A 12,030-nucleotide genomic window follows, 5' to 3' on the forward strand; every position below is an offset into this window, starting at 1 on the left:
GAGTTTCTATGCTCGTCTATTCTATAGGAAACTTTTAATAAAAAAATATCAACTGCCCCATTGCGCTCAGTGTAAGCGGAGTTTATGCTCTATAATAAAAGCGTATTCGAGACAATCCTTTGATATCTTCGAATACTTTTCTTATGTCTGCCGCAATTTTGTTTTTTGCAGTTTTTGCACAAGTGGCCACACGTAAGACAAGCAAAAGTACACACGCTGCATAACACTGTCAGTGCACTTACAATTGAGCTCAGCAAACGCCTCTACAGGCTTCATAGTAGTGATGACGTCGCATTTTGTTAGTATATGTTTCGTCTTACAGTAGTTTTCTTCAGTCCCCTATATTATCGCCTCAATTGATAACGTAATAAGCCTGGTGATCCGAGCTAAAGTAACTTTCTCAAACCACATGCCAAGCGTTCTCCTTCGGAAGATTTATTAACAGAATACCACTTCTCCGCCACTGCGAAAAACAAGCTCGAAGAGCATTGAAAGCGCGAGAAAAAAAAAACAAAAAAATCATCACTCAGGGTTGCGCAGTTTCGTTCGCAAGTTCCGATTACGTAAAGCGCAAGCTTTTTTTTTTTTTTCAAGCAAGATTATCGACTTGTAATTTGTGTTTTACTATAATATGTCATGCCCGTCCACCTCAATGTGCCAGCGTTTACTATGTAAACCTGAGCACTTTGGTAGGAATAGTTTTAGAGGCAATCCATAACTAAAAATTTAGTTTTTCTTGTTTCCAGATTATCAACAGGTACTTTGCTTGCTGACCGCATGCAAGCATCAGTCTCTAAAATATCCCATCACATAAATTTCTAAGATTTCTCCATCAGATGGCTGATTATTTTGTAGTAATTCGCGCGATGCTGTGTGAAAAATTAAGCGGCATTTAACTTTTATTGTCTTCATTTAATGTGTACAAAAATAGTTATATGTAGGAATATATGAGTGTTCGAGAATATCCTTGCATTGTGGGATAGTTGAAGCTTTAGCCACAGAGTGCGCCATGAGCGAGGCCAGGTTCGAGAAGGATTCACTCTTCACAAGCACGATTGATTTCTGTTACATTCATCTCGGAATAAATCTGGCTGTCAACAAAGATTGGCGCAATAAGTGAACACATAACCAGATCATGTAGGTTAATTTGTTCCGAGTAAGTACATTGGCATCACGGCTCGCATTTCTGGTCCACCTTTTTATATGCTTCTTTCTGTGCACAAAATCATGAGATAAACAGTAACTTTAACTCTTTATTCCTCTGGATAAAAGCTATCCAAGACATCACTTAGGGACACCTTGTTGAACGACATTGCTTAGTGGCACCTTGAAATTTAACTATATGGTATGGAACGTTAGACGTAAAGAAGCACCTCGAAGCCTAACTACATGGTATAGAACGCTAGACGTAAAGAAGGGGCTGACTAAATACCCTGACGTTACGCAGAATCACTCAAACTGTACTTCGTGTTCACTGAGGGACACCTTGTTGAACGAGATTGCTTAGTGGCACCTTGAAATTTAACTATATGGTATAGAACGCTAGATATAAAGAAGCACCTTGAAACCAAACTATATACACGCTATAGAACGCTTGACGTAAAGAAGGAGCTGACTAAATAACCTGACGTTACGCAGCATCACTCAAACTGTACTTCGTGTTCACTTGAGTTGGCGCAGAGGCAACAACTGACTTCACGATTCTCCCTACGACCTTCCAGATATTTTTTATGACTCCGACATACCTGTAGCTTGAAACTGATGACAACGTTGATTTTTTCATGTTTAAGTGACATCTTTTTATTCATACATTATTCGCTTTTTATTTCTGGGTACAGCTCTTCTGCCAAACATTTCATTTTGTTCGTAGATCCTGCTAGCTTTACATCCGGCGTCGCTCTTAAGCTTTCTGCAAAGTCTCATCGTAATCGGCACCGACATTCACCTCTTCGTGCGTAGGTTACTTATCGCGCGTTTCCCGCCCCAAGTGCCGCAGCCGGAGAGTCACGACGCTGAGACGCAGCATGATCCCGGCCGGCCTGCAGTGCGCGCTCGGCGAGCGTGCCCGTCTCGAGTGGACGCCTTGGCGGCGGCAGCCGATCGAGACCGGTGGAAGCTGCGGTCGGCACCGAAGCAAGAAACCGTGGCACGTCTTCGGTGGGGCAGAAACCCGCGGGAAGCTGTCAGCCGGCCCAAGGTTGGTTCCGCTGTTCGCACCATTAATCGAGGCGAACGCTGTTCATCCGCCGCCTCTTGCCCGCACCGCCGGCGCTGACAAGCTCCGATGCGGCGCTGGGCAACCGTAAAGACATGTCCAGAGGATGCACCGCTGCTCAGGCACGTCGCCCCGACGAACCGCTGGCTGAGTCGTTCCACGGCTCCGCACACGTGGCTTCGCCTCGAAGGGGCCCGGCGTGCGTCTTGTGCACTCGCGGCAGTCTTGTTCTTCGTGGTCGCTCAGACGCCGGGCCCCTTCTGAGTGTGCGTGAGCTTGCGCCCTGCGTCCTGTACGCATGGTCGTAAGGCGTTCTCGGTATGATCCGCATTCTGAGGAATATTCGTGGGAGCGGCCCGATGACAAGGATATATCTCCTGGCCTGAGATACGGTAAGTTATTACGTGATATATGCACTTGGTATCTATTGCTAACTGCTTTCTTCAATGACTGTGGCAGCAAGGGCAAAGTAAAAAAAGCAAGGTGGGCCTTGCTTCGTTTATTTCGGCCCTGTTGTGCCATCTTAATTAAAATTTTGGTGCAACAGCTCCGCAAAGGTCTTCTTTATCTGTGTGTACGTCGGCACCAAACTTATTTGACGTTCCGATGCTTTCTATTGCATGTAAATAGCTATTTCTAATGAAAACTAAAGTTGTAGGTCATATAATCTTATCAAGGTTAGTAAGCAAGTGTCATTGTGATTTTTTACCGCCCATTGACTATAACCTAACATGTGTGTGGTACAAACCATCGCCAACAGGATCGTGTTATGGAAGCACGTTCAATTTCGCTTCACATGAAATCTCTATGCCCAAAAGAAAAAAAAATAAACAAAAAGCGCGATGACATAAGTCCTGAACGATGATATGACGGTATGTCTTAGATGCTTCAATATGCACCTTTGTTTTTCTGGACTCAGCATTATGAACTATATAAACACGCTTCCAGGTGAAGGATAAGGCGATAAGTAAGGAGAAGCACCGCTGTTGCTGATTCCCATCCCTGGTGCACGTCTATGATGCGCAAGTGTCTATGGCTTTATTCCATAAGACAGCCATAGCGTAGGCTCCGAAATCTAGGAGCTTATTGGCGCAATGTGACATACCTTCAAGTTATCAATGAGTATGTTGTACGAGTACGTCGCTAAAATCAATAAAGTTCACTAGCGGCAATCACTCGCGTGAGCCATAGGCCTATATTAGAAAAACAAAACACACCATAAGGATTTCGTCCACGGTGCTTAAAGCATCCTTATAGTATAAACAACTGCTAAACGTCGAAGATTGTATACTTGTTGCACACACAAAAAATTGCCGAAAGTTGAAAAGGGCATAGAGAGGCGCAAATATTGAAGCATAGAGTAGCAAATACTCGAACCCACGCCTTCTTAAGTCGAGCAATCACATACTTACGTTGAACACGCTGTATCGAACATACGTCCAATGCTTGTTGTAAAATTAGTTCTCCATAAAATTAATATAACGAGGTTCGTGGGATTACCGCTTGTAATGTGGGATTACTTTTTCTACATTTTACGGCAACCCTGTGAATATAGTGTTCGCAAATCCGCGCAAACATAGATTAGTTGGAAAGTGACACAGCTGAGTCAACCCTCACCTTAACGTTATACCCTTGACGTAACAATATTGTACAGTGTAACAAAATAAGGGGGTGCTTGCCGAGTTGTATCCTTGAGCTGTCGCAGGCAGAATATGAACTTTTAGTCACAATTTCTGAAATATATTTACGTAAAACTATCCCCAATGGCTTTGGATGCGTTAGCTAGTGTAAACAAATTGGTCTCCACAATAGAAATAAATAGTGTTAACCACAATGCGCAATGTCCTTAGTCGCGTTCTTTTCGCTCGCATAACATTCAAAAGAACTAGCAGCAACTGGATAAGCTCATTGCTTTCAAATCTAAAAACGCTGCGGAACACAGTTCTTCAGTAACACCATTTCTTTTAATTCCGCAACTATTCGGCTTTGTTGAATATGTTACGTCAAAAGGCAGGGATGGTTTGTAGCCGGGAAGGAAGAAGTGAAACGGAATAAAAATGGCGTATGAGCCAGACCACGTCTCCCGCATCTATCGTCACAAACGTTGACAGTATGAAGACCTGGTTGCCGCTCATCTGTCTCACATCCTTCACGAAGCCGCCGGCAAGACGCCTCAACTGAATATCGACCACGGAAGAGGTGATCGCAGGTGTATGCAGTTATCGGAATTATGACAGAACCATCGACTGACCTTCTCATTCTCAAGTACACCGGAGCAGCGGACGATGGACCTGTGCAGGACTGGTTCGGCCTGTTCGAGCTACACGCTACCGCTGCATCCTGGTAGGAACGGCAACTGGTCATCAACTTTACCGACTACGTCTCCGGTGAGGCTTTTATGTTCTACCTTACACACATATTTCAAAATGACAAGTCATGGAAAAAGATCAAAGAGGAAATGATAGTCCGCTTTAAAGAAAGCAATAACGACTTAAGCGAAGACTCGCCTATAACCCATCTGCAGACAATCGCACTCAGTCGTCAATTCTACAAGCAGTCTTCAAGCATTCGAACGCTCGACAACTGCCACAAAACAAGTGACACATGAGTTCTCTGACAGTCGACAATGCGTATTTCAGTAAAAACCCAACCATAGAACGTGCCTCCCTTCTGCACAAAAGTCGGCATTTCCAACGTACTCGCCCCAGCATATCACACGAGATGTTGCTCACCCACCTGATGTCATTCGTCTCGCATACGTGGTCCACCACCCGGTTTTCCATCACGCTGCTCTTCAAGTACTCCTAACGCTCACCATTTGCCTCCTAAGGACGCCGTGTTCGCAGTAGCCGACCCAACACATAGGGAAAATACCCTGTAAAGCTCCTTCCGTACGGGTTCATACATCACCGTCCGGTGCACGCACACTCGACAGTCAAAGCAAAGCAGAAGGCTTAGGCGCATCGAACGTCACATGCTGCCAGGCGCAAGAACCCCTCCCAGTGAACAGCGTAGAAGCAGTCCTTCAAGATCGTTCTGTCAACTTTGGAAAAGTATCTTCACTGCCCGAACGGCATGACAACAACCCAGAGACTACCAGCTGTTGACGGGGCACCACATCAAGTTGTCAAGAAAACTAGCGCAATGTTCAAGAATGGCTCTCACCTCAGCACGTTCCGCAGCAACAACAGCAACTACAGCAAAAGCGAGTATACGAGAATCCCAGACACTCCAATCGATACACCAACAAGGACGACATCGCAAAGCAAGCATCTTGAAGCAAATTGAAGACGTGAGACTTCTTCGCATAAGATATCGGCACCAGAAACACACTCGGCACAAGAGATCAAGACCGCATGCGTCTACGATTACAGCTCCGAAACCTCAAAAAACACCGAACAAGAGAAGGAGTCACCAGTTCTACCCCACAAAGATTCACGCACCGTCCCATCAGTTTACGACAACGAGCACGTACGCAGGAACGACAGCGACGCCTACGAAGACCGACCTACCGAACCTGCAAGGCCTTTCAGCATCGTCCGTTTCTTGCAAGAATGCAAGCTGTTTTATCAGCAGCGTCTCTGCTCGGGACATGCTTATGTTGTCCAGAACGCAACAGTCAGCCGCGCCCACCAGAACTTCAGCATTTACTGGACTTATGCACTCTCTTGTGAAACTATAGTGTGTTTACGGAACTTTCTTGAGATATGGAATGATCTGCCCTTTTTGACACTGTTCACTTCTAAGCCATGCATGTTCAGTTTTCGTTGCTGTTTGTTTGACGTGACCTTTTTCTGGGGGAGGGAGAATGCTGTCACGTCAGAAGGCAGGGTTGGTTAGCAGAAGCCGAGGAGGAAGACGTGAAACGGAATAAACTTGGCGTATGAGCCATGCTACGTCTCTCGCATATAGCATCACAAACATAAATGACATGGATACGAATTATGTTTGTTCAAAACTGAATACCTACAGAATCAAAGGAATCGCGAGGGACTCTATACAAATACTGCACGCTTTATACTTTCGCATAAAGCAAGGGATCGAGACGCAAAACAAATTCGAACAGGTGGCTGTGAATTGAGAGACTAAGTCCCATAAGAACAATGAAAAAGTGGTAGAAAGTGAACGACGAATTCATTCCGTTATTTTTGCATAAATTGCTTTGATGTAAATTTTTATTGCTCATGCTTCATGCGTCAGTGCCCTGTAAAACGGTACCCAAATCTACACTCGCACAGCCGAAACGCACACGGGTTTCGCTACATTGATGAAAGTTTGCGAACGTGCGCAGAAACGCTTGCTTCAAGTTTATTGAGCAGTTGATGCTTTTTTTATGGTCATAAAAGGAAGGCATTACAGTTATAATATAAATTACAAACAGCCCTCTACAACGTTGCTAGACGGCGCATGCCGCTCACTTTTTCTTACTAAATACGTTAAACGGTGGCCAAATGGATACTTATTAGTAAGACATATATTGTGACAGTTGAATATCATAGCACTTCAATAACACAATTGCTGATGCTGAACTGTTCAGTATTAGATCAAACGAATTTTCTTGTATTCGCTTTTGTTGAATGCCAACAAAAGTGGACTTGTGAATGTTTTCAGGCGCAAACTATTAGCGTCAATTTATCTCTTTAAAAGACTGTAGGATTAGGCACGTTGGTACAACATGATTATGAGTGCAAATCAGCCCAACCTGCAGGAAGGGACAGAAGAGTGGACACAGCGCTCTGTTTTCTCACCTCTGTTTCATCCAGTCGGTAGCGCTGATTTGCGCTCATTACCTTTTTAAAGGTGAATATTAGCTTTTTGATATACCATTGCACTAATGACGTAGACTGTGCTCAGATGCACTTGATTGAACACCTGTTGTGATATATTTTAATAATATTTGGGTCTTTACGTGCCAAAACCATGACACGATTATGAGACACTCCTTGGTTGGTGAATCCGGAATAATTTTAACGCGATAGCGTTAACGAGCTTGTTTCGCAGATATTCTGGTGTGGGCATCGGCGTCATTGGTTCTGAGCGAAAAATCATTTTGTGCGACCCCAAAAAATTGACAGATATTCAAATGAAGTAAATAATAAAAACTCTGTGTCTGAGTGAAGATCGAACCCGGGTCGTTTGCGTGGCAATAAGGTGTGCCACTACCGAGCCATGAGTCTGCTTGAAAATACAGTGAAAACAATTTTCTCTGCTTGGAAATACACTGAAAGTAACTTGCATGCTTTTCAAACCCACCCGTCTTGTACACATGATTCACAATGCAACATGTAATATCGGAGTAGTAATGCGTGGTACAAGCATAGATTGCGATGGGGTGTCATAACCTGCAATTATCATGACTTCATAGTTTAAAGCGGGCCACACACTATCAAAGGGACACAGGTTTCTGCGCCTTTTGATTTAAGGCCACGAAGTGAGTGCACATCAAGTTCGAAAAGGTTTTACGTGCACAATTTTCTGTGGTTTAAAGCATGCCACGCATTACACAGAATGCAGCCGTATGCGAAAGCGTCATTGACACAAGCAACTTTCTACTCATTACGCACGAGAGACAGGATATTGCTATTACATTCAACTCTAAGCGACAAATCTTCAGGATCTCCCAATTTTACACATCTAGGTGCTTTTTTTTACGCTTTCATAAATCTTTCGGGATTCGAGCCCATGTCCTCGAGTTTAGCAGCACGACCGCTCACCTGCTAACGTAGCTGCTGATTTAGTGTGCTGTGATATCTTTCCGAAATAAATCAGCTTATTAACAACCGCCCTGCTGGATTTATTTCCTTCTTCATCTTGTTCTGTTTACTTCTGTGCACTAAAAATATATACAATTATTCCTACGGAAAAGCTGGAAGGTCGACCATATTCAATGTTCTGACTTGTTATTCAGCGTTGGGAAAAGGAAAAGAACGTAAAAAAACAGGAAAAGAGAAGGTTTTGATTATGAGGATGAAAATGAAATGAAGAGAACATTTGTTGTCGAACACTCTCTAAATTATCCTATCCAGTTTGCCTATCACGCGAAGATATTTGCTGAGAGCTTTAAGAATATCGGGCTAGTGAAGAGGACCAGCAGAAGGTCCAAATGCACCTTCTTGAGATAATGACCGTCGACGAATTTGCAACACACTGCTGTCAAAGTTTGTATTTGTACGGCACATCGCACGCGAACGCACATGACGTGTTTTGTGTTCACGAGAATATCATATTCCCCGTTATTCGGGCTCTATACCCGGCCGGCCGATAAAGTAATGCCGAGAAAATACCACACCTGAGAATACCGGCGTCCAGGCCACATCTTCATGTTAAACAAGCTTTATGGGTTACATTATAGGTCTGGCTTAACCGTCAATAAATATAAAAGGCTGGGGGGTATAGCGCGGTCTCAACCGCATTGTTATCTACGCAGACTCAGCCGAGTAAAAGACCAAGCAGGTCATTACGTTGCGCTAACTCTGTATAATTTTCGCACTTATTTTATCATTTTTTCTAAAGAAAGTCCTTCACACCGGATACGGTACAAAAAGGTAAAACGTCGACACTATCAGGGCGGCGAAACCCGCTTGACGGACAACGGGTTCTGTTCTCTCTAACGACGAGTACCAACGCGCGAGCATTATCACCCTTTGAAGGGAGTTTCCGTTGTTCCAAAAAACGACGCGGCAGGTCCGTTCGTACTCATGTGTTGCGTGACTGACTGTTTCTAAGCACATATGCATAGCGACTCTATCTTGTGCGCCCACGTTTATCTTTCTTGCACTGGGGGGCGTATTGCAGCTGTCTGCCTGTTACAGCACGAAAATGTTACTTCGGTTGTTGTGTAAGAAAAAATGAAAGATAAACAAACCCTGATGCCCTAACAACAGAGGAGAGCGACAATTGCCTTGCTTAAAAAACAATTCTTTTCTGCGAGCTCCAAGCTGTCAAAGCCTGAAAAGAAAAAAAAAAGAAATCGTGTAAATTTCGCGATGAACTTGTTTCAGAAGTTCCCTCAATGGTATCTCGCAAAAGTACGTATAGTTATGACTGTTTAACTCCGTTTAGTTCCTGGGGCATAAATTTATAAAAACAAAATTAAAATTAGGGAACACTAAAGCTTCGCCCCGCCGCGGTGGTCTAGTGGCTAAGGTACTCGGCTACTGACCCGCAGGGCGCGGGTTCGAATCCCGGCTGCGGCGGCTGCATTTCCGATGGAGGCGGAAATGTTGTAGGCCCGTGTGCTCAGATTTGGGTGCACGTTAAAGAACCCCAGGTGGTCTAAATTTCCGGAGCCCTCCACTACGGCGTCTCTCATAATCATATAGTGGTTTTGGGACGTTAAACCCCACATATCAATCAATCAATCAATCAATCAACACTAAAGCTTCGCCTTTAGGGGTTGAACATGACAACGACATCCTATTTCTACTGCGTACTCCAAACACTAAATGCATGAAACCTTTTCGGATTCACTATGCACCCACTACGTGGCTTCAAGGGAATAAGTGTTGTAGCGCGTGTGCCTTTTGTAGTGGGTTACCGGCTTTCAACCACACACTCATTGTAATAGTCAACATATTCCGACGCCCGTGGGTAGTTAACGCTTGCACCACGCATTATTACTGCATTATTTCATGTTGCATTATGAAGCACGTATGCAGGATACGTGAGTTTGTCAAGCATGAAAGCTACTTTCACTGCGTTTCCAAGCAGAGGAAGTTGTTTTCACTCTTTTCACAAGCAGATGCGTGGCCGTGTAGTAGAACATCCGCTTTTCGCGCAAATGACTCAGGTTTTATCCCCACTTGAACCCAAACAACCCTGGTTCGGCCCCCACTTTGCACCAAAATGTTTTATTATTTATTATTTATTTTGCATCGTTCTTGATTTTTAGGTCACGCATAAGATGAGGACTTTTCGCTCACAACCAACGACGCCGACGCCAACGCCGGAATTTCTGAGAAACGAGCTGTTTAACGCTATCACGTTAAAATAAAGCTGTGTTTCAGTAGTTGCACTGGAAGAAACAAAGGCAACGCAAGAAACAATTTATCGGTAATATCGGCCTGCATCTTTCATTAAAAGTTAGTAAAGTTGTTGCTTGTAACCACTTTTTTTTTTGACCAACTCATCGACCAACATAACGCTATTTTCTAGTCATATATACATAGTTATCTCTTTTTTATTATGCTGCTTGTACACATTCTCACATTCTTAGTGGCTTAAAAACATTGCTGACTGCAGCACAGGCAGAAATTTGATAGATAGCGCTGCTAGAATCCTTAAATTGATATAGAAACATTGTGCAAACAAAAATGATATTTTTGAATTTTATAGACAACTGTTTATTTGTTTATTTGTAAAACCTTCAGGTTACATTTGTACATTATAGATGAGAGGCGCGGAAATACAGATGAACGAAAAAAATAACTACATTATTATGCAAAAACTTTAACATGAAGATAAATATAATGATGAAGTTGATCTTCATTGTGCATTACCAAGATTCAAATTGACTTTTTGAGACACCACTTCACAATGAGGTATACGATTCACCAAAAGTGGTATGAACAAATTGTCGTAATAGGCCCGACAGTAATGTAAACCCTACTATGTCGGCATGTCAACGAGCATTCAATAATTCCCATAAAGTTTAAAAAAATGCATTGCCGAGGCACAACCTTTATTGAATACTTATAGGCCCATTCAAATGCTCCTGTTTGGCTTTCTTGCGTCTGTTAGAAGCGAAAGTTCCTCACACCGTAAAAAAAAAAAAAAAACACGGTGAAAAGTGATTCGCATGCCTGAAAATGGCTAACAGTGAACATATTTCGAACGCCGTTCCCGAAATTTCGCTACAGCTTCTTATTATATATAAAGAAATTTGTTTCTGAACTGGTGACTTACACCCTTACCGGATGGGTTAGTTTCCTAAATTTCCAATCCGCAGTTCCCCCGCAACACACTTTCTTCAATAACCTCATGATGAGAAAAATTCACATGGTATATGAGTTTACATGGATTCAATTTGCCATTTTACATTTAGGCACCATTAGCTCACAATCAATTTTTTTTTAAGGAAACGAACAAAAATATGACATAGTTAACGACACTCACTCACCATGGTGTTCTAATAGTTATGGTGCTCAAATGCTGACTTGATGAACACGGGATGAAATCCCGTCTTTTTATGATGATGTAGAAAATGCTTGACGCCCATGCATTGAGATTTAGTTGCGCGTTAAAGAGCCCCAGGTGGTCAAAATTGCCGTTGCACTTCACTAAGGCATCCCTCATAGCCACATCGTAGCTTTGGGACGTTAAACCTTGACAACTACTAGTATACCATCAACACTCCAAATCTTTTTCTGTCCGCCATCTTTTCTCGCAATGCACTGTCGTCGTCATATGAAACGTGAACAGCAGTGTGCGTGGATCAAGCATTAGCAAATCTATCGTGCGCGCCTTCCAGTCATCACCACTGGCAGGCGCGCACGTCTTGTTTGGCAGCAGTGCGCTATCCGCAATAATTTTTGCCAATGTTCTTGTTCTGATAGTGTTATGATGCTGACCACCATGGGGAGGCCGAATGCTTTTGATCACTTCATTTTTGCTTGCTTTTACTTCTTTTGTTTATGGCTTGTTTCGAATATCAGAACTAGAACAGACGAGAACGTATCGGACTGAAGGATGGCGCAGTAAGGGATGTAAGGGGAATTTGACATTATTAGCAAGGCCGCCTTGCTAATGTCATCTTACCATTGAAAGCCCACCAGAAAATATGGTGCTATATCGCTGCCCCGCCGCGGTGGTCTAGT

At 43.4% G+C, this 12,030-nt stretch overlaps 1 protein-coding gene across 1 annotated transcript in view; it reads left to right on the top strand.

Annotated features, from left to right (window-relative positions):
- Positions 1–2,325: 2,325 nt before the first annotated feature.
- The window catches only part of LOC142776211 (uncharacterized), a 64,296-nt gene continuing 54,591 nt past the window's right edge, over positions 2,326–12,030 (top strand). Inside the window, exon 1 of the mRNA XM_075879447.1 lies at positions 2,326–2,607. Coding sequence (XP_075735562.1) covers positions 2,514–2,607 — 94 coding nt within the window. The 5' untranslated portion in view covers positions 2,326–2,513. The remainder of the gene's footprint in view (positions 2,608–12,030) is intronic.

The sequence above is a fragment of the Rhipicephalus microplus genome, chromosome X, assembly GCF_043290135.1.
Source record: "Rhipicephalus microplus isolate Deutch F79 chromosome X, USDA_Rmic, whole genome shotgun sequence".
Classification (NCBI taxonomy): Eukaryota; Metazoa; Arthropoda; class Arachnida; order Ixodida; family Ixodidae; genus Rhipicephalus; species Rhipicephalus microplus.